Source organism: Phocoena sinus, chromosome 18 (assembly GCF_008692025.1).
Source record: "Phocoena sinus isolate mPhoSin1 chromosome 18, mPhoSin1.pri, whole genome shotgun sequence".
Classification (NCBI taxonomy): Eukaryota; Metazoa; Chordata; class Mammalia; order Artiodactyla; family Phocoenidae; genus Phocoena; species Phocoena sinus.
In genome coordinates, this window is record NC_045780.1 from 36,457,198 (window position 1) to 36,481,043 (window position 23,846).

The 23,846-nt window shown below is 33.7% G+C and overlaps 1 protein-coding gene across 2 annotated transcripts in view; it reads left to right on the forward strand.

The window, feature by feature from the left end:
• The window catches only part of KLHL1 (kelch like family member 1), a 392,306-nt gene extending 368,707 nt beyond the window's left edge, over nucleotides 1-23,599 (forward strand). The window contains exons 8-10 of one of the 2 annotated variants that reach the window (XM_032611318.1): nucleotides 2,294-2,506; nucleotides 11,438-11,609; nucleotides 22,461-23,599. In XM_032611318.1, coding sequence (XP_032467209.1) covers nucleotides 2,294-2,506; nucleotides 11,438-11,609; nucleotides 22,461-22,520 — 445 coding nt within the window. In that variant the 3' untranslated portion in view covers nucleotides 22,521-23,599. The remainder of the gene's footprint in view (nucleotides 1-2,293; nucleotides 2,507-11,437; nucleotides 11,610-22,460) is intronic. The other variant, XM_032611317.1, reaches the window with a different exon arrangement.
• Nucleotides 23,600-23,846: the final 247 nt, after the last annotated feature.

Here is a 23,846-nt window from a genome sequence, read left to right on the forward strand (position 1 = left end):
AATTATTTTAGTATCAGCAATGCTGGGTTCAGATAAAGCAACAGTATAATTTGTCACTATAATGTGTATGAATAAACACAGTAGCTTGAAGTCAACCATTCCATTAAAACAATAGAAAATAAAAAGGGGACTACCTTTCTTATATGTAACCTATGTACCAGGGACTGTGCTAGGTACTCTTCATGAAGATACTTAACCAATAAATAAAATCTCTGCAAAAAGTTATTTTGCTAAGTTTTAATAACAATATCTCAATATTATAGCATACTTCTTTTGAGTTAGATCTTCAATTTAAATGAAACACAAATAAAGTTCAGATTTCATGAAGCATGAAAAAGTTTTTAGGATGATAAAAACTTCCGAGTGAATAATCATTTTACTTCTGGGTGACTTTGCAAGCTAAATTGTCCAATACTTGTCCTTTAAATTGCTCCTATTGGTTAATTTCAGCATATTGCAAGACTGAGAGCCAGCAGACAACTTGTGAGTGATCAAGCAAAGAGGCATTACATCCATAATGGGAACACTTGGGCAATCAAAAGTATTTTTTCATGGCAGGCATTGAGAGAAACATAAACATCTTAAAAATATCTCCAGGATTTGAAGTCAGTTTAAACATCATATTTTAGACTTACTAAAGAATATTAGAGGAGGAATTTTTAAATCTAAGGCCTAAACTATTTTATATACTAAGTAATAATGTCTTCCTATGCATTTACTTAGTTAGAATTAAGTCTGTTTACCAATATATTAAGCATAATGTCCACTAGTAAAGCAAAAATTTCATGACATCTAATCTTATTAAACCATAAACAAGTTATAACATTCCTCTACTCAAAATCCTCCCATGGCTTCCTGTTTCACTTAGGGAAAATGTCTACATTTGCTTTAGACATTAGACAAACATCTAAACACCTGTGTGAGGCCTACCCTTTACCCCCACCCATCATCTCCTCTGCTACCCCGTCCACTATCTCTGCTCTTGCTGTTCTGGCTTCCTTGCTGCCCCTGGAACTTTGCACTAACCTGTTCAATCGACCTCAAATCAGAGAAATTCCTGAACTTTGCACTAACCTGTTCAATCGACCTCAAATCAGAGAAATTCCTGAACTCACCTCCAAACACTACCATCTTCTTCAAGTTTTGGGGCAAACATCACCTTCTCAATGAGACCTTTTTTGATCATATATTTAAATTTGTAACTACACCTCCCACTCCCACCATTTGCACTCCTGACCCCACTTCCCTGCTCTGTGACTACAGCCCTTAGTAGTTTATAATACATGTGTTTACTGTGTGTATTATGTCTATATCGCTCCTAGTAGAATTGAGTGCAAGGAATTGTTTAATGTTTTGTTCATGGATATATTCACAAAATTTGGGATGGTGTGTGACATATACTAGGCATTCAAAGTTATGTGTTGAATAAATGAGTAAATAAATAAATTCAACTCTGTACCTTTCTGTGATACAATCTTCATGGCTATTATTAAATAAGCAAGAATGTTTTTACTAGAAATAGATAATGTATTTCTGCTTTTGTATTCTATGAATGTATTTTAAGTACCATGTGTGCTGTAATATTTCTTTTCCTGGGTTCCTATCATACTTCTCAGTAATGAAATAGCAAAATAAGTGTATCAAGTAAGTTTCAGCAATATTCAGTCAGGCTAATATCATTGTACTATTGTTTCCTATAAAGTTTTGTCTATCCAGATAACACATTAACTATAGTATAGGCGCTGATTAAGAAAGCTAGTGTTATGACAGTATGTGTTTAAATTATTCTATTTATTTAGTGTTCTAAACTGTGAATACAGAACACAAGAAATAGGCATGATTTACCTACTGGCAAAATCAATAGCAAAATCAATTGCTGAACAACAAGTAAGATAATCGATTTTCTTCTGATTATGCTCATTTTCAAGAAAAATTGAAGATAAATATATCTTATTTTAAAATAGGCATTCCTCGATATTTATTAAAACAATGTATTAGATGATTTAATTATTTACACAAAAATAGTTTTAATCTAACATTCTAGAAATAAAGAGGTTAGAAAATTATCATTTTAATTTCATCTAGTATATAGCTTATTAAAGTCATGGGATTCAGGTATACTTAATTAGTTATAATGTTCCTTTAACAAAAACTTCCATGTGAAGTAATATATTTTTAACACATTTGAGGATCATGCTGTGATTGAAAATTTATTTGTAAAGGACTTTTCCTTTCCTTCATTTGGTCATACAGACTGTAATACTAAATCATGTTTGCCTAATTGTGTTTTTAGGTTGTACTCAGTTGGAGGTCGTGATGGAAGTTCCTGTTTGAGTTCAATGGAATATTATGATCCTCACACAAATAAGTGGAACATGTGTGCTCCAATGTGTAAACGAAGAGGGGGTGTTGGAGTGGCCACATGTGATGGTTTTCTTTATGCAGTAGGAGGTCATGATGCTCCTGCTTCAAACCACTGTTCTCGGCTGCTAGATTACGTAGAAAGGTAAGACCCCAAGGCACGGTTATAGTGAAAGAAAGAATGCGAATTACATTGATACCTAATGCAAGCGATTGTAAAATCTGCATAATTTAGGAAAGTAAATTCAACACCTAGAGCTGCTTTATTAGTCTCTCTCTTTCTCTCGCTAGTGCGCGTGCCCACGTGCATGCGCGCACACACACACACACACACCTCTTTATGCCTTACCTTATTTTTTCTTTCCTTATCCTCCCTCCCTCCTTCCTTCTTTCTTTTTTTCCGTTCTTTTCAACTAATATTTTTTAAAACCCTACCATTTATTTTCACATAATTCTAAAGTTATGGTTAAACTTCCCATTAGTATGTTTTAAAAGGTCGATTAAAATACAGTTTTAAATAATTTTTAAAATGAATGAATGTCTGATAATTCTTTTTTTTAAAAATTGGATATTTTATTTATCTGTTCTATTCATCCTGTCTTATTTGTTCTACTACTCTCTTCAAATTCGTAAAGGTGAATTATGAACTTTGTTTTATGCCATACCTTTCTTAATGTAAGACAGGCTTATTAGAACTATATTGCCTATTATCCTGGTGTATAGAAGAAATATAGATCCTCTTTTAATTCCTTCCTAAAAATGGCAGGTGCACAGAGGCTGGAGCGATAATTTACCTTGGCTTCAGTCTTGGTCCAACTATCCACACACTTCCTGGCATGGTTATGGCTGAATTCTCTTTAGTGGTTGTGGATCTCTTAGCACTTTTATGTCATGTGAATTAAGGATTAGAGAGTTAGAGAAACTTATAGTGATATTTTCTATTACATAAGGAAACATGCTGATACATGAGGAAGTGAGATTAGGAAATATTGAGGATAATTTTTTTTATCACCTGGGATAGGATAAGTAATTCTACCTTAATGAATAACTTCAAAAGTTTTAGTGACTTAATACTATAATGCTCTTTTTTCTCATGCTGTGTGTCCATGTGATATTATTACTCTAGTACCCAAAAGGACATATAAGCTAAAATATGGACATCGCTGGTCTCCATGTCAGAAGGGAAAAGCCAGAAAATAGTACTACATTGTTTATGCATTCTTAAAGATTCAATCTTCAAGTAATATAATTCTCCTTTGTTGATACTTTGATGACAACTCAGTCACATGGACACAGAAAACTTCAGAGTGTGGAAAGACAGTATCTGACCTGGTACCTGGGAGAGGAACAGATGTCTGGAGGATCACACTGATGACCACAGCAATTTTCCTCTTAATATCAAGAAACCAAATCCTTTATATCCATGCTTGATAGTGGAAGAGTCATTGGAAGAAAGGGGCTCTCTCTCATTTATGATAATTTATTCTTAGGATACGTGAACATTTTTACTGAGAATAAGGCCATTGACAAGAGATAGCTTTTAGTGAACAGGCTCTGTTCAAACTTAAGCCACTTCTAAGATAAAATACAGAAATGTTTAACAATATTGCTACTCTGTGAAATGGACTGTAGATTTATGGCTATATATACATAGAGGATGGCATTAAGCTCACCACAGTTGCAATTCAATGTTCTCTTGTCCATTGAAATTAGGAACTATGGGTGCTATATTGAGGACAGTGGTCAGAGTCCAAATTAATAAGTGTATACTTTTATAAACACAAACATGCAACCGTTTATTTAAAAAATACTGCTAATAGAATGGCAGGTTATTCACATTTTCCTTTGCTAAATTCTTGGGAAAAAATGACAAAGAAAATGAATATTATGAGGCTGCTACTTTTATGGCAAATATATAAATGACACTAATAAAATGATATTTCATACACATTATTTTCTAAGTTTACTCTCTAATGCATTAAAATGTTGTTTGTGAACAGAGGCATAAAGAATTCAGTCTAGGAATACACTTATGGTGCAAAATTGTATTTAATTAAGCATAACTATTTTAAGTTATAGGAGTGCAGTGGGGATGAACAACTTAGGTAATGCAGAAGCACAGCATCATCATGATTCTTATCTGAGCTCATACCATGTGTCAGATAACAGCATTTTTTACAATTTCTATAAGATATATTCTATATTGATGATTTTACATAATGGTACCCCTGTAGAATTACCTTGCATGTGTAATGTAAGGAATGTTTCTTAGTATATAATCATAGGCAAACAAATCATTAGGAATAGCAGGTAGTGTACAATGTTATGTTTTATAGACAGATAAATAAGTAGATAGACAAATGTTGTTATATGACAATGATTTCTTATAGAAGTATAAAGGTATTATAAAGTGGCAAAGTACAGTTATATAGCACCTATCAAAAATTGTAAAGTCAGGCTTTCTTTTTTTTTTTTTTTTTTTTTTTTCCTGTGGTATGAGGGCCTCTCACTGCTGTGGCCTCTCCCGTTGCGGAGCACAGGCTCCGGACGCGCAGGCTCAGCGGCCATGGCTCACGGGCCCAGGCGCTCCGCGGCATGTGGGATCCTCCCGGACCGGGGCACGAACCCGCGTCCCCTGCATCGGCAGGCGGACTCTCAACCACTGCGCCACCAGGGAAGCCCCAGGCTTTCTTAAATGCAAGAAACATTGGTACTTCATATCAGAACAGATAAGAAAGCTGAGACTGAGTAAGAACATGAAGTTTAGAATAGTTGCTGGAACAGTAAAAGCTAATTTTGTAGCCAAGCCTCACCCTAGTGAGAGCATCTTAGTGGACAAAAGCAGTGTGCAAAAATGCAGTAAGTTCTAGCAGAATTTAGACCCAGAAGGTGCAATTCATTAGAAAAAGCACATTCATCTATTCATTTACTCAATAAATACTGTTTTGTGTGTGCTTTCACCGTACTAAATAGAGCTTAAAATGTATTAGAAAAAAAGAGATAAAGAAATAAATAATTAGAACTTTGAGATCACAAAGCTGGAAATCATGCAATGGATCAGAAAATATGCTCAAAGCCATCAGTACCACTGCTGGCTAATAAGAGATCAGGATCACCTTTGCCCTTGAATCTACATCCCAGTAATGAGACCTGATAGGAAAGGGGTGTCAACATTAAAGGAAACTCCTAAACCTGCCTTTGTAATATCCACTCTTGCTTCCTCCAATCTCTTCCCCTTAGAGTAGCCTGAGGAAACTTTTCATAATACAGATTTAACCTGAAAGTGCAATGGAGTTTTCCTTTGTACGAATTATCAACATAATGAAAAAATTATTTGTTTTACATCAATTTTTCCACTAAACTAGATTCTATGTGCTGGCCAAGATTGTCTTATCTATGCCTATACTCCTCCACTTGGCTCAATTCCTGGCACTGAGTAAGCACTTAACAAGCATTTATTAAATCAGTCAGACACCAAGAAAAAGAGGTGTCAAATTTCTCACAAGGAAAACATATGAGGTATACTGTAAATAGGTAGGTAGGTAGATAAATAGATAGATAGATAGATAGATAGATAGATAGATAGATAGATAGATAGATAGAGATTTTAAGAGGGATGATAGAGGGATGGATGAATGTTCAGATGGATTGAAGGAAAGATAGGTTTTAAAAGGGATAAATGGAGGGATGGATGGATGTTTGGATGGACTGATGGAAAGATATGTAGATAGATATTGATTTATTACTTCTCTATTTGCATGTGAACACCCATTTCCATCATCATTGGCTGAGGATTCATGATTTACATATACTTTAGGCATATCTTCAGTAGACAGAAAATTTTTGATTGAGACTAAAATATTAAGCAATTAATCATATATTTGTTGAAAATTATATCATCATATCTTATCAACGAAACACTATTAGCAATAATCACAATTTTGATATATAACTTATAATAAATATACAACTTTTGTTCAAAGTCTACCAAAATATACTCCAGTCATAACAGAAAAGGTCATCTAAAATAACAGTATTTAACTTATTACTGTCAAGATATGACTCTATTTTTATCATCTTTAGATCTTTGTTAAAAATGAAATAATTTAAGATATGCTGTCTGACATACAGGGATAACTACATTATCTACTTTAATAATTCTTTTCAGATTACCATAAACATTAATATATAGAGCAAGTATGGAATTTTGGATTCTTTCATTTCTCTTAATTTCTCATTTCATCCTTTTGGTTTAGACATAATCCAAGAATTTCTGAACACTGAAGACAGATGATAAAGGAGAGACTTACTTTTTATTTAAATTATGGATGTTATCCTAGGCCTTAAGTAGCACATTAATATATTAATTCACATTTTTTGATACGTGAGATCCTAAATTTTCTACAAAAATGTAATTGCTTGAATTGTTTAAAGTTAAAATGTTAGGTAGGCACTATTTTACTTTATAATAAATATTTCTTTTTATTCTTCTTAAGATCTTACTGTTTGAACCAGCCAAATGAGTGCAGCATGAAAATATTTTTTTTTGCCTTTGTTTTTCTATTATTGTGCATGCATAATCTTTGCTACTTCTTTGATAACAAATTATGTTCAAATTTCTGGTAGAAATATATACAACAGGTGGAGATCCTATGACAGTCTACGTATATAAAGCCCTTGTTTTATAAGTAGATGCAAAAATTATTAACCTATACCATAGCCATACTAATTTATATTTGTGATTAATATTTGCCTCAGTAGCTTATGAGGCAAGTGTTATCTTTGAAGTGGTCAGCTGGACACAGGGAGTGACAGAGTAATCTGTTGTCCTGGGATATTCTGCCTGGAATGCTGACATCATGGCAATTTATCTGCAAATTTTGGAGGAAGGAGAACAATTCTGTGGAAGGTAGATGTACATGAAAAGATGAAACATGTGATGTCGTATATAGATGGAAGGTTATCAATGCTGATATCAAACTCTGAAATTCATTTTCACATTGAGAAAGGTATTTAAAAATACATAATTTGGGCTCACAGCACTAGTAAATTTTTCTATTATATGAGTAGAGAAAATAATTACATAAAGAATCTATTTCTCCTTAGTTTGGAACTGTTAAAGATATATATTTTAAAAGTGAGTTTTTACTAGCATTAAGATCTTCTGTGTATGCTCCATGTTCTGTTGATTGACAATAGCTTAAATAATTTTTAAAACTTTAATGAGAAAGCTACACCTGAGAGGAGTCGGAGTTGCTTAGCGGGTCCTTGCTTTCTCCGGTTCTGTCACCAGCTCATCTCTCCTCCCCTCAGCCTTGAAGAGTAGATGTAATGGAATATGACCTAATCAAAATAGAGTTTTTCATACACCTTCATAGAAAAGTTGAAATCAAATTAACTTTTAAAAATATGTTTGTATAAAAATAAGCAAAAACTGTTGAAAGGGGGAGCAGACATCTAGTTATATTGTCCATTAAACATAAGATAAATTTTTATCTTCTAATTGTGGAAATAACAATACTTGGAAAAGTAATGGTACCTCAAAAATTTCAAGGGAGAGTTTCAATGGGAAACTAACTTTTGTTCTGTGGTTGTCATGTGCCTTTGGCAAGTTTTCATTTTACAGCCAATTTTAGCCACTATATACGGATGCATCTCTTTCCTGAGGGCTGGAAACTTTAATAGAGTCCCTGATGCAGAGCTCACATTCTGACCATGAAGGCCAAGGTGAGATGTAGGAAAGGCAGACAGCCTAAATGCAAAAAGACAGCAGCCACCCCACACCTGCTTTTTCTTTTCTTTCTTTCTTTTTATAAACAGGCAACCTGAGGCAAAAAAGAATGTTTAGAACAAATTTTTTTCAAAAACATGAACAGATAATGATAAAGTTCGCTGTTAGTAATTGTTTGGAAAGAGCTTATACATCTGTGGATCTTTCCCTAAGCTAAAAAATGCTGTTTATTTCATTTGGGAGGTAACAATTATGTGTATCCCCAGGCTGAGAGGTAAATCCATGGAGTTCTAAATACAGAAAAATCAATTTAAATTCATTAATGTGAGAACAAGGATAACTATTACTGGGTAATTTTGAATTAGTGTGATTACTTCATAAATATCTGAGAGACAGAGAGAGAGAGAAGAAAAAAGTGTGAGTATGTGTGTAGGAGGGGGTAGTTTGGACTCAGTTTTTCTTTTGGTTTGGTTTGATTTTCTAGCAATATATATGCTTAAATATCATCATCATTGCCAGATATAAATTAAAATATTGCTATTAAACACATGAAATATGTTACCTACCACTGAAAACAGATATATTTAATTCAAAGATTTGGATCTTCTAGGAGAATGCACTAAATTTTTTAACTTTTCTTCAGGAATTTTGTAAAATATGAAAAGAATGATATCTATTTCGAAGTGTAGGATATTATTTTAAATGTGTACCTAGATATAGGACATACTAGTGTTTTCTTAATTTTCCCTGACGTATGAGTATATGAGAATATCTTCATTATATGAGCTTCACTTAAAATTTCAGAAGCCTTCAGAAATGCATTTATTATTCTTTAGTGCTGTTACTGTTAGCTTTTTACTCAGTTCTTCTGTCTTTTTGCAAAGTGATAAAATCTGCTATGTAGACAATAGTTGAAAAAAATCCTATACAGCTGAATAATAATTACATGGGGACTAAAATAGGACTTCAGGAAAAGCTATTTAAGTGACGTGATTGTGACAAAAGGCAGACTAGCTTCTATTGGAAAATGAATAAAATATAAAGAACGTTCATGTTTCACTGAAATTAGGAGTATTATACATTCTTCCTTTTAAAGTTATTTTTGTGACAAAAATTTCCTGACAGAAAAGTAAACAACTCCCCATATTCATTACCCAGATTCAACAACCATCACCAAATTGCTTCATCCATTCACCTTTACAGTATTTTTTTTCCTGAAGTGTTTTAAAGTAATTCTTTACTTTAGCTCAAAACCTTTATGAATTCATCCCAGAAACAAACAATGGAAAATGATCAGAACTTTACATTTTTAGCATAATCACAACGTCATTATCACAACTAATAAAAATTTAAATAATCTCTTATTTTAGTCTGATACCCAGAATTAAAATTTCCAAAATGCCTTAAACATCTTTTAATAGTTGGTCTATAAATTGGGATCCAAGTAAGTTTCATTCACTTTATTTTGTTACATTTTAAAGTCACATTTAATTTAGAACAGCTACTTCTTCTTAGTAATTCATTTTATTACTGGGCTTTTTTTACCTGAAAAATTCAGTCAGGTATCTTATAAAATGTTCCACTTTGTGGATTGTACAATATGATTCCTTGTGGTGTCTTCTCTCATCTTTCCTTCTTTTTGTCCTCTGTTTTTATGTTTATATATTTCAAAATATTCATTGTAGAAGTTTAAATATCTTAAAGATTTGATAGCATAGATTGCATATTTGCATTTGTGTCTATGTGTGCCTGTGTCTATTTGTGATGTTTTACACTTATTAACTATAGCATATAAAATTACTTTTTTATTTGCCTGACAGCCTGTGCTTTAAGGTGGTCCTGACTTTCAGGCATTCAACCAATCTCTCATCTCACATATATCATCTTGACTGTCACAATTCCTCCAGACATGGTGTGTAAATGCATGTAATGTCCTGGGAGAAATATTCTCTCCAAAATATAAATTCCATATCCTTGGGGTCCTTCCAGTCATTTTTTTTGTAACAACCTTCTTTATTTTCAATAAACTGTATGTGGGTTTTTTGGCTTGTTTGTGTTTGTTTCTTTTTTTCGTTAAAATGTCATAACAAGATTGGAGTAGAAAAACAAACTAAGAATAAATTTGCTGTCATCTAGTCTTCTTTTTTATTTCCTCTACTGGGCTCTTACTAGATGTTTTTGTATTTGAACCTGCAGTTACAGGTTAAAGGCAAAGAGGTGGCTTAATCATTCCTTCTTAGCTGAAGTAAAGTACACTCACCAAGGAATTCTTTGGTGTCTTACCACCCAACACATAAAATATCTGTATGTAATGTATGGTAATCAGACTCTCTGGAAATTTAATTATTTTTGGTTAAAATTCAATAATAATACTTGGACCCTCTGCTTCAATCTATTGATTTACCAATCTCTCCCTTCCAGCGAATCCTGAGTAATAGTCACTAAAAGATAGCTCTGTTCATGTTGTACCTATTTCCTCAAGTTTCAGTGGTTCCCTGTTGAGTAAGCACAAAATACTTTCTTACTCTGGGAATCAAGCAATTCATGAGCTGATTAAAAACCACCTTTTTTTTTTGCGGTACACGGGCCTCTCACCGCTGTGACCTCTCCCGTTGCAGAGCACAGCCTCCGGACGCGCAGGGTCAGCAGCCATGGCTCATGGGCCCAGCCGCTCCGCGGCATGTGGGATCTTCCCAGACCGGGGCACGAACCCATGTCCCCTGCATCGGCAGGCGGAATCTCAACCACTCCGCCACCAGGGAAGCCCAAAAACCACCTTTTTAAGCACTGCTTCTTCTCATACCCTTGAACCTGGCCACACTGCACACCTACTTTCCACAAAGCTGGCCATGCAGTTTTATTAACACTTGTGTTCCTTTGTAAAAATATCTCTTTCTTTCTAGCAAATTTAGGATAGATTTTCAGATCTCATTTAAAGGAGACTTCAAATGTGAAGTATTTCATAATTGTCCCAGATTTTTAACCATTACTTCTGTTTCATGACCATAACACTTTCTTGTACCTGTTTTAAAGAACCTCATTCTACTGTGGAACAGTAGTTATTTACATATCTGACTTCCTTGTGGAAAGAAATCATGATATTCATTTTTGTAAGATGACTCAGCATCCATCCAATTAAGAGTCTAGGTATGTTTTTAAAATACCTTAAACTATACAAAGCCAGACAATGTGGATATTGGTTCCTGAAAACCTGCTCAAATATTGAGTTTTTAGAAAAAAAAAGTTGTTTTTTTTTCCCCATAGCTTGTTTTGAAAGGGCATCATTAATATAGTAAAAGTTCGATGTGACTAGAATATGTTATGTCCTTTATCCTTACATTTTAGATATGATCCTAAAACAGATACATGGACCATGGTGGCTCCTTTGAGTATGCCCAGAGATGCTGTTGGTGTCTGTCTCCTTGGTGACAGACTATATGCTGTTGGTGGCTATGATGGGCAGACTTACCTCAACACTATGGAATCCTATGATCCACAAACCAATGAATGGACCCAGGTAAGATTGTTGCCAGCATAAGTTACTTCGCATATAAGAACTTATTTCACTTACTTCCTTTGGAGGAGAGGGGTACATACAGCAATGTATCTAGTCAAATTACTCTGAATTCAAAATGATTGATTTTGTCCATTTTCATTTTGTAAAAAGTTTATTAAATCATATGTTTTTGTGTACTTTTCTCTTGTGTATTCTATACTTCAATAAAATTTATATTAGAAAGTTACATTCATGCTTCAGTGAGATTTCCACTTTATTATGTCATAACAAGAGACAGGAACTGAATTTTAATTAGCTGAAGCAAAAAATGAAAGTGGAATATATTGGTTCACAAAAACTCATCTTTAAAATATTTGGTTTTAGAGATAACAAAAATAAGAGAATGGAAACCTGCAGAAATCAACTTTCTGCCTCCCGTTTTTGCTTGACTATCTTTGTTAGGTTGATTGTTACTCACTGCAGAGAGAATTTTCCATGGGGTGGTGCTGCTGGAAACTCCAAGTGGGAATCCTCACAGCCATAATCAGAAAATAAAAGAATTCTTTGTTCAAAAGAAACCCAAAAACAAACAGCAAAGAGCTCTGAATGATCTGTCGTATAAAGCACTCATTCCTGGACAAACACTTGGGCCAAGAAGATGGAGTGAAATAATTGGCTGATCTTAGGTTAGCCTTTGAACATACGCTGTAGTTAGAGATTTAGTATCATGCTCAGAGAAGCTCCCAATCTGGTCGAAGATCTGGACTATTTGTGTTGGTGTGTGTGTGAGTGGTGGGGAAAGATGAGAGGAGAACAACTTAATTATGGTGGAAAATAACTTATGCTGTACAGTTACTATAGCCTTGCTTGTAATGAAGAGAATGGGTATATTTTCAGACTTTTGTTGTTATATTCAATTTCTCCTTTCTTTCTTTCTTTTCCAAATCTTTCAATATTTCTTATTTCACTCCTTTATCAGAAACTTAAAAATGAGAAACAATTTAAACAAACAGACCAATTTTCCATCAATGGATTCAGTTAAATTCCAAAGTCTTACTTAGTTGAAGCAGGATAATAACCTCATCTCCTCTTATTCCTTAATGTATAGAAGGCTTTATTTTTGGTCATAGAAATTGACTAAAATTTGATTGGAGTAAATTTCTTTGAAAAAAATGTTTACTTTTAAAGACACATAACTTCCTTGATTGTGCCAGTTTTGATGATATGTGTTCAACTACAATATTAAATAGGCTGACTTTGAAGTACAAAACTAGACTCCACGTGATCAGACTAAGGTATCTGCCTTATGAACCTTACTCTTCCCCAAGGGAAAATCCTTTGATTCCAATGAAGAGGCATTTGGCTAAGAAGGAAGAAAAAAGGTGGAATGGAGGAACAAACAGGAAGAATTTGGAGAACTAGGTCCTGTGATATTCTATGTTTTACTTTAATTGTGAGAAAGAAGCATTCCTTATCCAGCGAGCAGCAAATATAAAATAAGCTGTAATTATTGCACTGAGATTTTAGAAGATATATTTTAATTCCTTACCTTCCTAGGTCCCTAGTGTTTACAAAAGGAGCACTGCTATGACTGTTGACTTGCTAAGGAAATGTACCAGTTCAGTGGTATATATTTTAAATGTGCTACTTTTACAAATGAACATTAAATAAATGAAGTTTATGGGCATATAAATGATACACTATCTTTATTACATATTTATAGAAATGAGCCATTATGCTTATAATTCCTCTAAAATTGAAAGTAAAATAATGAATGTAATAGTAATGGGTAAAAGCATCCTAAAGGCCATTTTCCCTCATCTGTATTTTATTACACACTTTTGGATCATAAAGTATCTTACAAAGAGCAAAGTGGTATTTAAAATGTTTTATAACTTTCACCCACCAGAGGGCAGACAGCAGAAGCAAGAAGAAATACAATCCTGCAGCCTGTGGAACAAAAATCCACATTCACAGAAACATAGAAAAGATGAAAAGGCAGAGGGGTATGTACCAGATGAAGGAACAAGATAAAATGTCAGATAAACAACTAAATGAAGTGGAGATAGGCAACCTTCCAGAAAAAGAATTCAGAATAATGATAGTGAAGATGATCCAGGACCTCGGAAAAACAATGGATGCAAAGATGGAGAAGAGGCAAGAAATGTTTAACAAAGACCTAGAAGAATTAAAGAACAAACAAACAGAGATGAACAATATAATAACTGAAATGAAAACTACACAAAAAGGAATCAATAGCAGAATAACTGAGGCAGAAGAACAGATAAGTGACCTGGAAGACAGAATGGTGGAATTCACTGCTGTGGAACAGAATGAAGAAAAAAGAATGAAAAGAAATGGAGACAAACTAAGAGACCTCTGGGACAACATTAAACACAACAACATTTGCATTATAGGGGTCCCAGAAGGAGAAGAGAGAGAGAAAAGACTGAGAAAATATTTGAAGAGACTACAGTTGAAAACTTCCCTAACATGGGAAAGGAAATAGCCACCCAATTCCAGGAAGGGCAGCGAGTCCCAGGCAGGATAAACCCAAGGAGAAACACGCCGAGACACATAGTAATCAAATTGGCAAAAATTAAAGACAAAGAAAAATTATTGAAAGCAGCAAGGGAAAAATGACAAATAACATACAAGAGAACTCCCATAAGGTTAACAGCTGATTTCTCAGCAGAAACTCTACAAGCCAGAAGGGAGTGTCATGACACATTAAAAGTGATGAAAGGGAAGAAACTACAACCAAGATTACTCTACCCAGCAAAGACCTCATTCAGATTTGATGGAGAAATCAAAAGCTTAACAGACAAGCAAAAGCTAAGAGAATTCAGCACTACCAAACCAGCTCTACAGCAAATACTAAAGGAACTTCTCTAAGTGCAAAACACAAGAGAAGAAAAGGACCTAGAGAAACAAACCCAAAACAATTAAGAAAATGGTCATAGGAACATACATATCAATAATTACCTTAAATGTGAATGGATAAAATGCTCCAATCAAAAGACACAGGCTTGCTGAATGGATACAAAAACAAGACCCATATAGATGCTGTCTACAAGAGACCCACTTCAGACCTAATGACACATACAGACTGAAAGTGAGGGGACGGAAAAATATATTCCATGCAAATAGAAATCAAAAGAAAGCTGGAGTAGGAATACTCATATCAGATAAAATAGACTTTAAAATAAAGAATGTTACAAGAGACAAGGAAGGACACTACATAATGATCAAGGGATCGATCCAAGAAGATACAACAATTATAAATATATATGCACCCAACATAGAAGCACCTCAATACATAAGGCAACTGATAACAGCAATAAAAGAGGAAATCGACAGTAACACAATCATAGTGGGGGACTTTAACACCTCACTTACACCAATGGACAGATCACCCAAAATAAAAATAAATAAGAAACAGAAGCTTTAAATGACACAATAGACCACATAGATTTAACTGATATTTATAGGACATTCCATCCAAAAAGAGCAGATTACACTTTCTTCTCAAGTGTGCATGGAAGATTCTCCAGGATAGATCACACCTTGGGTCACAAATCAAGCCTCAGTAAATTTAAGAAAATTGAAATCATATCAAGCATCTTTTCTGACCACAATGCTATGAGATTAGAAATGAATTACAGGGGAAAAAAATGTAAAAAACACAAACACATGGAAGCTAAACAATACCTTACTAAATAACCAAGAGATCACTGAAGAAATCAAAGACGAAATAAAGAAACACCTAGAGACAAATGACAATGAAAACACAATGATCCATAACCTATGGGATGTAGCAAAAGCAGTTCTAAGAGGGAAGTTTATAGCTATACAAGCCTACCTCAAGAAACAAGAAAAATCTCAAATAAACAATTTAACCTTACACCTAAAGAAACTAGAGAAAGAAGAACAAACAAAACCCAAAGTTAGCAAAAGGAAATAAATCATAAAGATCAGAGCAGCAATAAATGAGATAGAAGTTAACAAAACAATAGCAAACATCAATAAAACTAAAAGCTGATTCTTTGAGGAGATAAACAAAATTGATAAACCTTTAGCCAGACTCATCAAGAAAAAGAGGGATAGGACTCAAATCAATAAAATTAGAAATGAAAAAGGAGAAGTTACAATGGACACTGCAGAAATGCAAAGCATCCTAAGAGACTACTACAGGCAACTCTATGCCAGAAAAATGGATAACCTAGGAGAAATGGACAAGTTCTTAGAAAGGCATAACATTCCAAGACTGAACCAGGAAGAAATAGAAAATATGAACATACTAATAACAAGTAATGAAATTGAAGCTGTGATTAAAAATCTTCCAACAAACAAAAGTCCAGGACCAGATGGTTTCACAGGTGAATTGTATCAAACATTTAGAGAAGAGCTAACACCCATCCTCAAATTCTTCCAAAAAATTTCAGGGGAAGGAACACTCCCAAACTCATTCTATCAGACCACCATCACCCTGATAACAAAACCAGAAAAAGATACTAAAAAAAAAGAAAATTACAGACCAGAATCACTGATGAATATAGATGCAAAAATCCTCAACCAAATACTAGCAAACAGACTCCAACAGCACATTAAAGGATCATATACCATGATCAAGTGTGATTTATCCCAGGGATCCAAGGATTCTTCATTATATGCAAATCAATTAATGTGATACGCCATATTAACAAATTGAAGAATAAAAACCATATGATCATCTCAATAGATGCAGAAAAAGCTTTTGACAAAATTCAACACCCATTTATGACAAAAACTCTCCAGAAAGCGGACATAGAGGGAATCTACCTCAACATAATAAAGGCCATATATGACAAACCCACAGCAAACATCATTCTCAATGGTGAAAAAGTGAAAGCATTTCCTCTAAGATCAGGAACAAGACAAGGATGTCCACTCTCACCATTATTATTCAACATAGTTTTGGAAGTCCTAGCCATGGCAATCAGAGAAGAAAAAGAAATAAAAGGAATACAAATTGGAAAAGAAGAAGTAAAACTGTCACTGTTTTCAGATGACATAATACTATACATAGAGAATGCTAAAAATGGCACCAGAAAACTACTAGAGCTAATCAATGAATTTGGTAGAGTTGCAGGATACAAACTTAATGCACAGAAATCTCTTGAATTCCTATACACTAATGATGAAATATCTAAAAGAGAAATTAAGGAAACACTCCCATTTACCACTGCAACAAAAAGAATAAAATACCTAGGAATAAACCTATCTAGGGAGACAAAAGATCTGTATGCAGAAAATTATAAGACACTGAAGAAAGAAATTAAAGATCATTCCAACAGATGGAGAGATATACCACGTTCTTGGCTTGGAAGAATCAATATTGTGAAAATGACTATACCACCCAAAGCAATCTACAGATTCAATGCAATCCCTATCAAATTACCAATGTCATTTTTTGTGGAACTAGAACAAAAATCTTAAAATTTGTATGGAGACACAAAAGACCCCGAATAGCCAAAGCAGTCTTGAGGGGAAAAAAAACGGAGCAGGAGGAATCAGACTCCCTGAATTCAGACTATACTACAAAGCTACACTAATCAAGACAGTATGGTACTGGCACAAAAACAGAAATATTGATCAATGGAACAAGATAGAAAGCCCAGAGATAAACCCACACACCTATGGTCAACTAATCCCTGACACAGGAGGCAAGAATATACAATGGAGAAAAGACAGTCTCTTCAATAAGTGGTTTTGGGAAAACTGGACTGCTACATGTAAAAAAATGAAATTAAAACACTCCCTAACACCATACACAAAAATAAACTGAAAATAGATTAGAGACCTAAAGTAAGACCAGACACTATAAAACTCTTAGAGGAAAACATAGGAAGAACACTCTTTGACATAAATCACAGCAAGATCTTTTTTGATCCACCTCCTTGAGTATTGGAAATAAAAACAAAAATAAACAAATGGGACCTAATGAAATTTCAAAGCTTTTGCACAGCAAAGGAAACCATAACCAAGATGAAGAGACAACCCTTAGAATGGGAGAAAATATTTGCAAATGAATCAACGGACAAAGGATTAATCTCCAAAATATATAAACAGCTCATGCAGCTCAATATTAAAGAAACAATCAACCCAATACAAAAATGGTCAGAAGACCTAAATAGACATTTCTCCAAAGAAGACATACTGATGGCCAAGAAGCACATGAAAAGCTGCTCAACATCACTAATTATTAGAGAAATGCAAATCAAAATTACAATGAGGTATCACCTCACACCAGTTAGAATGAGCACTATCAGAAAATCTACAAACAGCAAATGCTGGAGAGGGTGTGGAGAAAGGGGAACCCTCTTACACTGTTGGTGGGAATGTAAATTGATACAGCCACTATGGAGAACAGTATGGACATTCCTTAAAATACTAAAAATAGAATTACCATATGATCCAGCAATCCCACTACTGGGTATATACCCAGAGAACACCATAATTCAAAAAGACACATGCACCCCAATGTTCATTGCAGCACTATTTGCAATAGCCAAGTCATGGAAGCAAACTAAATGCCCATCAACAGATGAATGGATAAAGAAGTTGTGGTACATATATACAATGCGATATTACTCAACCATAAAAAGGAACGAAATTGGGTCATTTGTTGAGATCTGGATGGATCTATGACTGTCATACAGAGTGAAGTAAGTCAGAAAGAGGAAAACAAATATCGTATGTTAACGCATGTATATTGAACCTACAAAAATGGAACAGATGAACCAGTTTGCAGGGCAGAAGTTGAGACACAGATGTAGAGAACAAAAGTATGGACACCAAGGGGAGAAAGCTGCGGGGTGGTGGGAATGGTGGTGTGATGAACTGGGCAATTGGAATTGACATGTATACACTGATGTATATAAAATTGATGACTAATAGTAACCTGCTGTATTTAAAAATAAAAAAAAAATTAAAAATATATAAAATGTTTTATAACAACTTTATTTTAGTACAATAAACATTAATTTTAAAGCTCTTAATTACTTTAAGATTTTACATCCATATCTTATCATTATTTATATTTTTAAGACTCTCAAGGGACCATCAGCACACCCACACAAAATCCCTTTGAAATTCCAGGCTACTAGAGAAAGTTCTGCCATTTGCTGGATAATGCCTGTCACCTTCCCTTCACATACCCCATAAATGGACAATATCATCTGGTTATTTCATTTACTACTGGCGCCATAAAATGGCCAAGCATTAGAATGAATAAGCAAATATATTAAAATATATAATAATGTATGTTTGGAAAATTTCCCAAGCTAGCTAGAATTGGAAATAATGTAAATAGATTAGAAAATATTTGCCAGATACATGTCTTAATAGTTACACAGAGAACAAACCCATGTATGCTTGCAGGTGTGTGTTTGTTTGTGTTTTAAATAAATTTGACTTTGTCATTTAACATTGTTATTTTGTGTTTTTGCATTTGATTTGAAAAAAGAATATGTGTGCTTCAAGACATAGAAAGAAAAATTTACTTCCATTTCCCCTAGCCTGGCTAAAATCACCCTTTCATGTCTTCCTTGGTACAATGTTGTAGTGCTGTCTTGCTGCATCTACCTGCAGCTGTAAAGAAACAGCAATAGTGTGTCATTTACTGTCATATCTCCAAAAACTGACATAGTTGCTGGCATGGGGTGAGAGATATGTGAATGTTTCTTAAATAAATTTATTGTGAATTATTTTTGCAATTCAGTTTACTCTGTTGTGTGTGGGTTTAGTTTATTTGCATATAATAGATATATAAGATGCTTAGAATGGGTTTCAGGGAAGCCTGGTGAGATATTTAAATTTTCAGTTGCTGTTTAATAATTGGCTTCATGCCAACCTTTTTAGGTTATCATACTAAGGCTGAAAGGTATAACCCTGGAGAGAGAACAGGACAGATTGTTTAAAATATGTATTAAATAAGATAAAACTGGACCAAGGGGGAAAAGGGGAAGAGGTCTCAAATATTTAAAAAATATTTTTGTAGAATATATCAAATGCTTAAAATAGAATGATAAATGCTGGGGTAAGGGGAATACTTAACACTATGATAGAACTTAAGTGTGTTGGGTAGAGAAATCTTTCAGAAAATGATATGTAGAGTGAAGCATAGAAAATGAGTAATAGTTAAACAGATAAAAATATAGGGAGTGGTTTGGTTTAAGGAAGAGAATTTTTAAAGAGCCGCAGGAAGGAGAACACATAGCATGTTTCATTTGGCAATAAATAAAGCGGTGAGCAGTAAGTTTGGAGAGATAAATTGAGTCTATATAATATAGGACCAGAAACCATGTTATAGAATCTTGACTTTACCATAAACCTAAAGGAGAGCTAATGAAGGATTTTAGACAGGGAAAGTAAGTCATCAGAATTGTGCTTTAAAATGATTGCACTTGATGAGAAGTGAAAAACGATTAGGAGAAAGCAAGATCAGAGTCAGAAATTTATTAGGACATATTTTACTAATCCACTGTAGGGGTGGAAAATTTTTCCTTCTTGTTTCTTCAGCTAATGAAATAATTAAATTGACATAAAACAAATTAACGGGAGAAAAACAAATTTAATTTTGTACATATGGAAACCCCATAAATACATGAGACTCAAAGAAGTGACCAAAGCAGGAAGCTTTGATACTTTTTAGACAAAGAAACAATAAATTCATGAAGAACTGAGTAGACAAAGTGGTTTGGGATTGAGGTAGGAAATTGGTGAAGAAGTTACAAGGTTTGTTTACACAGCCTTCTTGGCCCTAAATTCCCTATGTCTGGTGATAAATATGCCTCTACCCTCCTGGTAGATGAGGGTACCATTTCACATGGGAGATTTATCTCCTACTTTAAGGGACCAAAGGAGGGTCAGAGTGTCCCTCCTGTGTCCGGCATCTCTCAAGTACCTTTAGTTCAAAATAATCAATATGCCAAAGTGGCATACCCTAGTCTGGCATATTCTGTTCCCCTTCACACTCAGGGTGAAACTGTAACCTGAACTAGGTTGAATACAGTACGAATGGGTATAATTAAGTTGGTTGGAGAGATACTTATAGGACTTGATGGTTATTTACCTGCAAGGTTGAGGGAGGTTAAATTAAGGGTCATGGATGTGCTCTAGGTTCCTGTCTTGAGCAACTGGGTAGAAAGTGGTGGCATTCACTGGTAAAAGAAATACAGGAGGAATAGTAAACTCAGGGGAAAAAAGCAGACATTCATTTTTACATACACATATAAGCATGTATAGAAATTATAGATGCAAATGTAGATACAGACATAAAATGAAAGTATGTACATTGTACTTCACCTAGAAACTATGCATAGTAGTTTTCAGTACTGAATGAGCATCAAAGAGTATTTGGGAAACTTCAAAAATACATCTACCCAATACTCATCCCATTCCTATTGAATGGTGGGCCTTGAGTACTTATACTTTGTAAAAGTCCCTTAGATGACTCTGATGTGAAACAATGCTTCAAAATCATTGGAAACTAAAAGAGAGACAATGGAAACTGTGTGCATTTTGGAGTCAGAAATATTTCAGATTGTAGACATTGATGTTACCAGGTTTACATATTGTCTCTTGACACTCCATTCACATGCCTGTCATACAGAGATGACAACATATGATGGGACTATAAAGGTGACAGTGATATATAAAAATTATTCTTAACACATAATATGTTATCAATATATCACATGCCCCTTTTCACTACTCATTTTGAGAAAATATCTATGAAAAAGACGAGATGTTATATTAGCTTTTTAAAAGATAAGGTATTAAATGAAAGGAATAAAAAAAAGTCATATGGGAAGGTTTTTTGGTTTTGTCTCTGTTTTTATTTTTAACCTGCAAGGGGGATGGCAGGTAACAATAAGCACAGTTAAAAGAACTAACAGATAATTAGATAATGATGGTAATTTTCATATTTAGAGAGTGAGACCATGTCCTTTCTCAATCAATAAGATAATGTATGTGATCTGAGGTTATTTTGCTCATAACTATTTTATTTGTTACATTTTATTCCTTTCTCTTTGAAATAATATCCTGTAATTTCTCATCTACCTAATATTTTTATGTGCATAAATTATTCTCAGAAAACTAATAAAAATCATTGATATGAAAAAGTTCAAATTACTAAAATCTTAGTTTACCTCTATGGAATAAATTTTCATTACAAACTTTGTAAAAATTATTGTTTTAATATATTTCTAATTAATTTCATATTCAGGATTATTTTAAAAATCTCAGTTCTTATTTCAATGACAAGCATAATGTAGACTTTTAAAAAAATAGAACCTGTAGCAATTGTAATTATGGCCTATTAATAACAAAATATTGAAGCTATATCACTGTATGTCTCTGTTTAGAATGAATGAATAACACATTTAATTCAGTATAATATCTTGGGAAATAACTTCACAATGACTTCAATAGTGAAATAGCTATTTCATCTAAAATATACTCCAAGCTGTCACTATGAAATATCATCACAAATGTGTCCATGCAAACTCTAGAATAAATCTTTGCTGGAAACATTTCTTAAACAGCTTCATTTCACTAAAAATCATTAAATAATTTATTAGTTTCATTAAAAATTCTGTAAATGATTGCAGGTTTAAAATTTTTCAATATACATATTACTCTTTTATGTAAATGTCATTTTCATTGTTTCCATTTATATTGTACTACTTGTGGATAAATTGGGAAAAGATAAGCACATTTATTAATGATTTTCATGCATATGAATGAGTGGTTTAAATACATTATAATATGTACATTTTAAGACAGTAAAATTTGTCTTAAATTGTGTTTCATCTTTTTCAACAGATGGCTTCCTTGAATATTGGGAGAGCAGGTGCCTGTGTAGTAGTCATCAAGCAACCTTGACTTATTTTTATTTGGATATATTTTAATTGCTGGAGTGGTTATTTTTATATCAGAGGGCAAGAATGAGAACTTCCTGAGAGGAAAATTCTTCAAGAACAAAGATTTTGGTAGATTTACCTACTGATGTCAAAAGAAATAGAAGATCAAACAGAATTATGGGAAACAAGAAAACAAACTGCCCTGGGAACACTATCTGGTCATGTATTAGTTCAGGAATGGTTATTGGTAATTTGTTTTGTATTGTAGCATACAGTAACTAGAGTTACCAAAGGATTGTTTTTCTTGAGCAATTAAAAGGAGAAACCGAGATTTGTGACATGGATAATTTCATGACCACAGTTCATTCAATTGTTTTATAATCTGTGGAGATACCAAGAGGTTGCCAAGAGTAGAAGACATGATATTTCATCTGACAGAATTTGATCAATTTACTATTTTCCTACTCAGATGTGATCATACCAGGAGGTGGAATGATGTTTATTAAAACAAACATGCTTCTTCCTAATTTTCCTAAACTATGAACTAGAGAAACAGATTCATGCTTGTCTCTTGCATTCAGAAAACAAATCAGAGCTGCATATATAATCTGAGACGATGGTTGGATTTTATTGCAACTGTATTAGCAATTTGAAGCTGGAAAACACAAAGGATCTTTTTCATTAAGCTTACCACATTGCTTTGCTTTTTGAACACACTGAGCCAAAGAATTAGTACAATTATAGGCTTTTGCCTTATGATGAGTTCAGTGTAAGCATGGAAGTTAGTTATTCTGAATGTTATATATATATATATATCCATTGCATGTTGAAGTCCTTTAGAATTTTGTTCATAAAGAATCTTAGAAATTTGAGAGAGAAATCTATGATCCATTCATTTGGAGTGTTAATCATCATTGTGAGAAGGAAGGCAGACTTCAGATTCTCATTCCCCACTTTTCAAACTTGTTACATTGATATGCACGTTATTTTATGCCAATGTTTGTAATTGTTTAAAGCATATAGTAGAAACATTACACAATGTCCTTAATAGTCCATGTAAATTTTAAATATAATTAATAAATAATAGAAAATTTACTTTTATCAGTGTATTTTTTTCAATAAATTTTAATTCAGAACTGAGTAAAAAATTGACAAGAAATAGTTGTTTTATTGCTCGACTTTTCAAAAATCAAGAAGTATATATTTTCATCAAAACACAAGTTTATTTCTTCCTAAATACTATGCTGACAGCAAACGCAATCTTTTTTTTTTTTTTTTTTCGGTACGTGGGTCTCTCACTGTTGTGGCCTCTCCCGTTGCGGAGCACAGGCTCCGGATGCGCAGACTC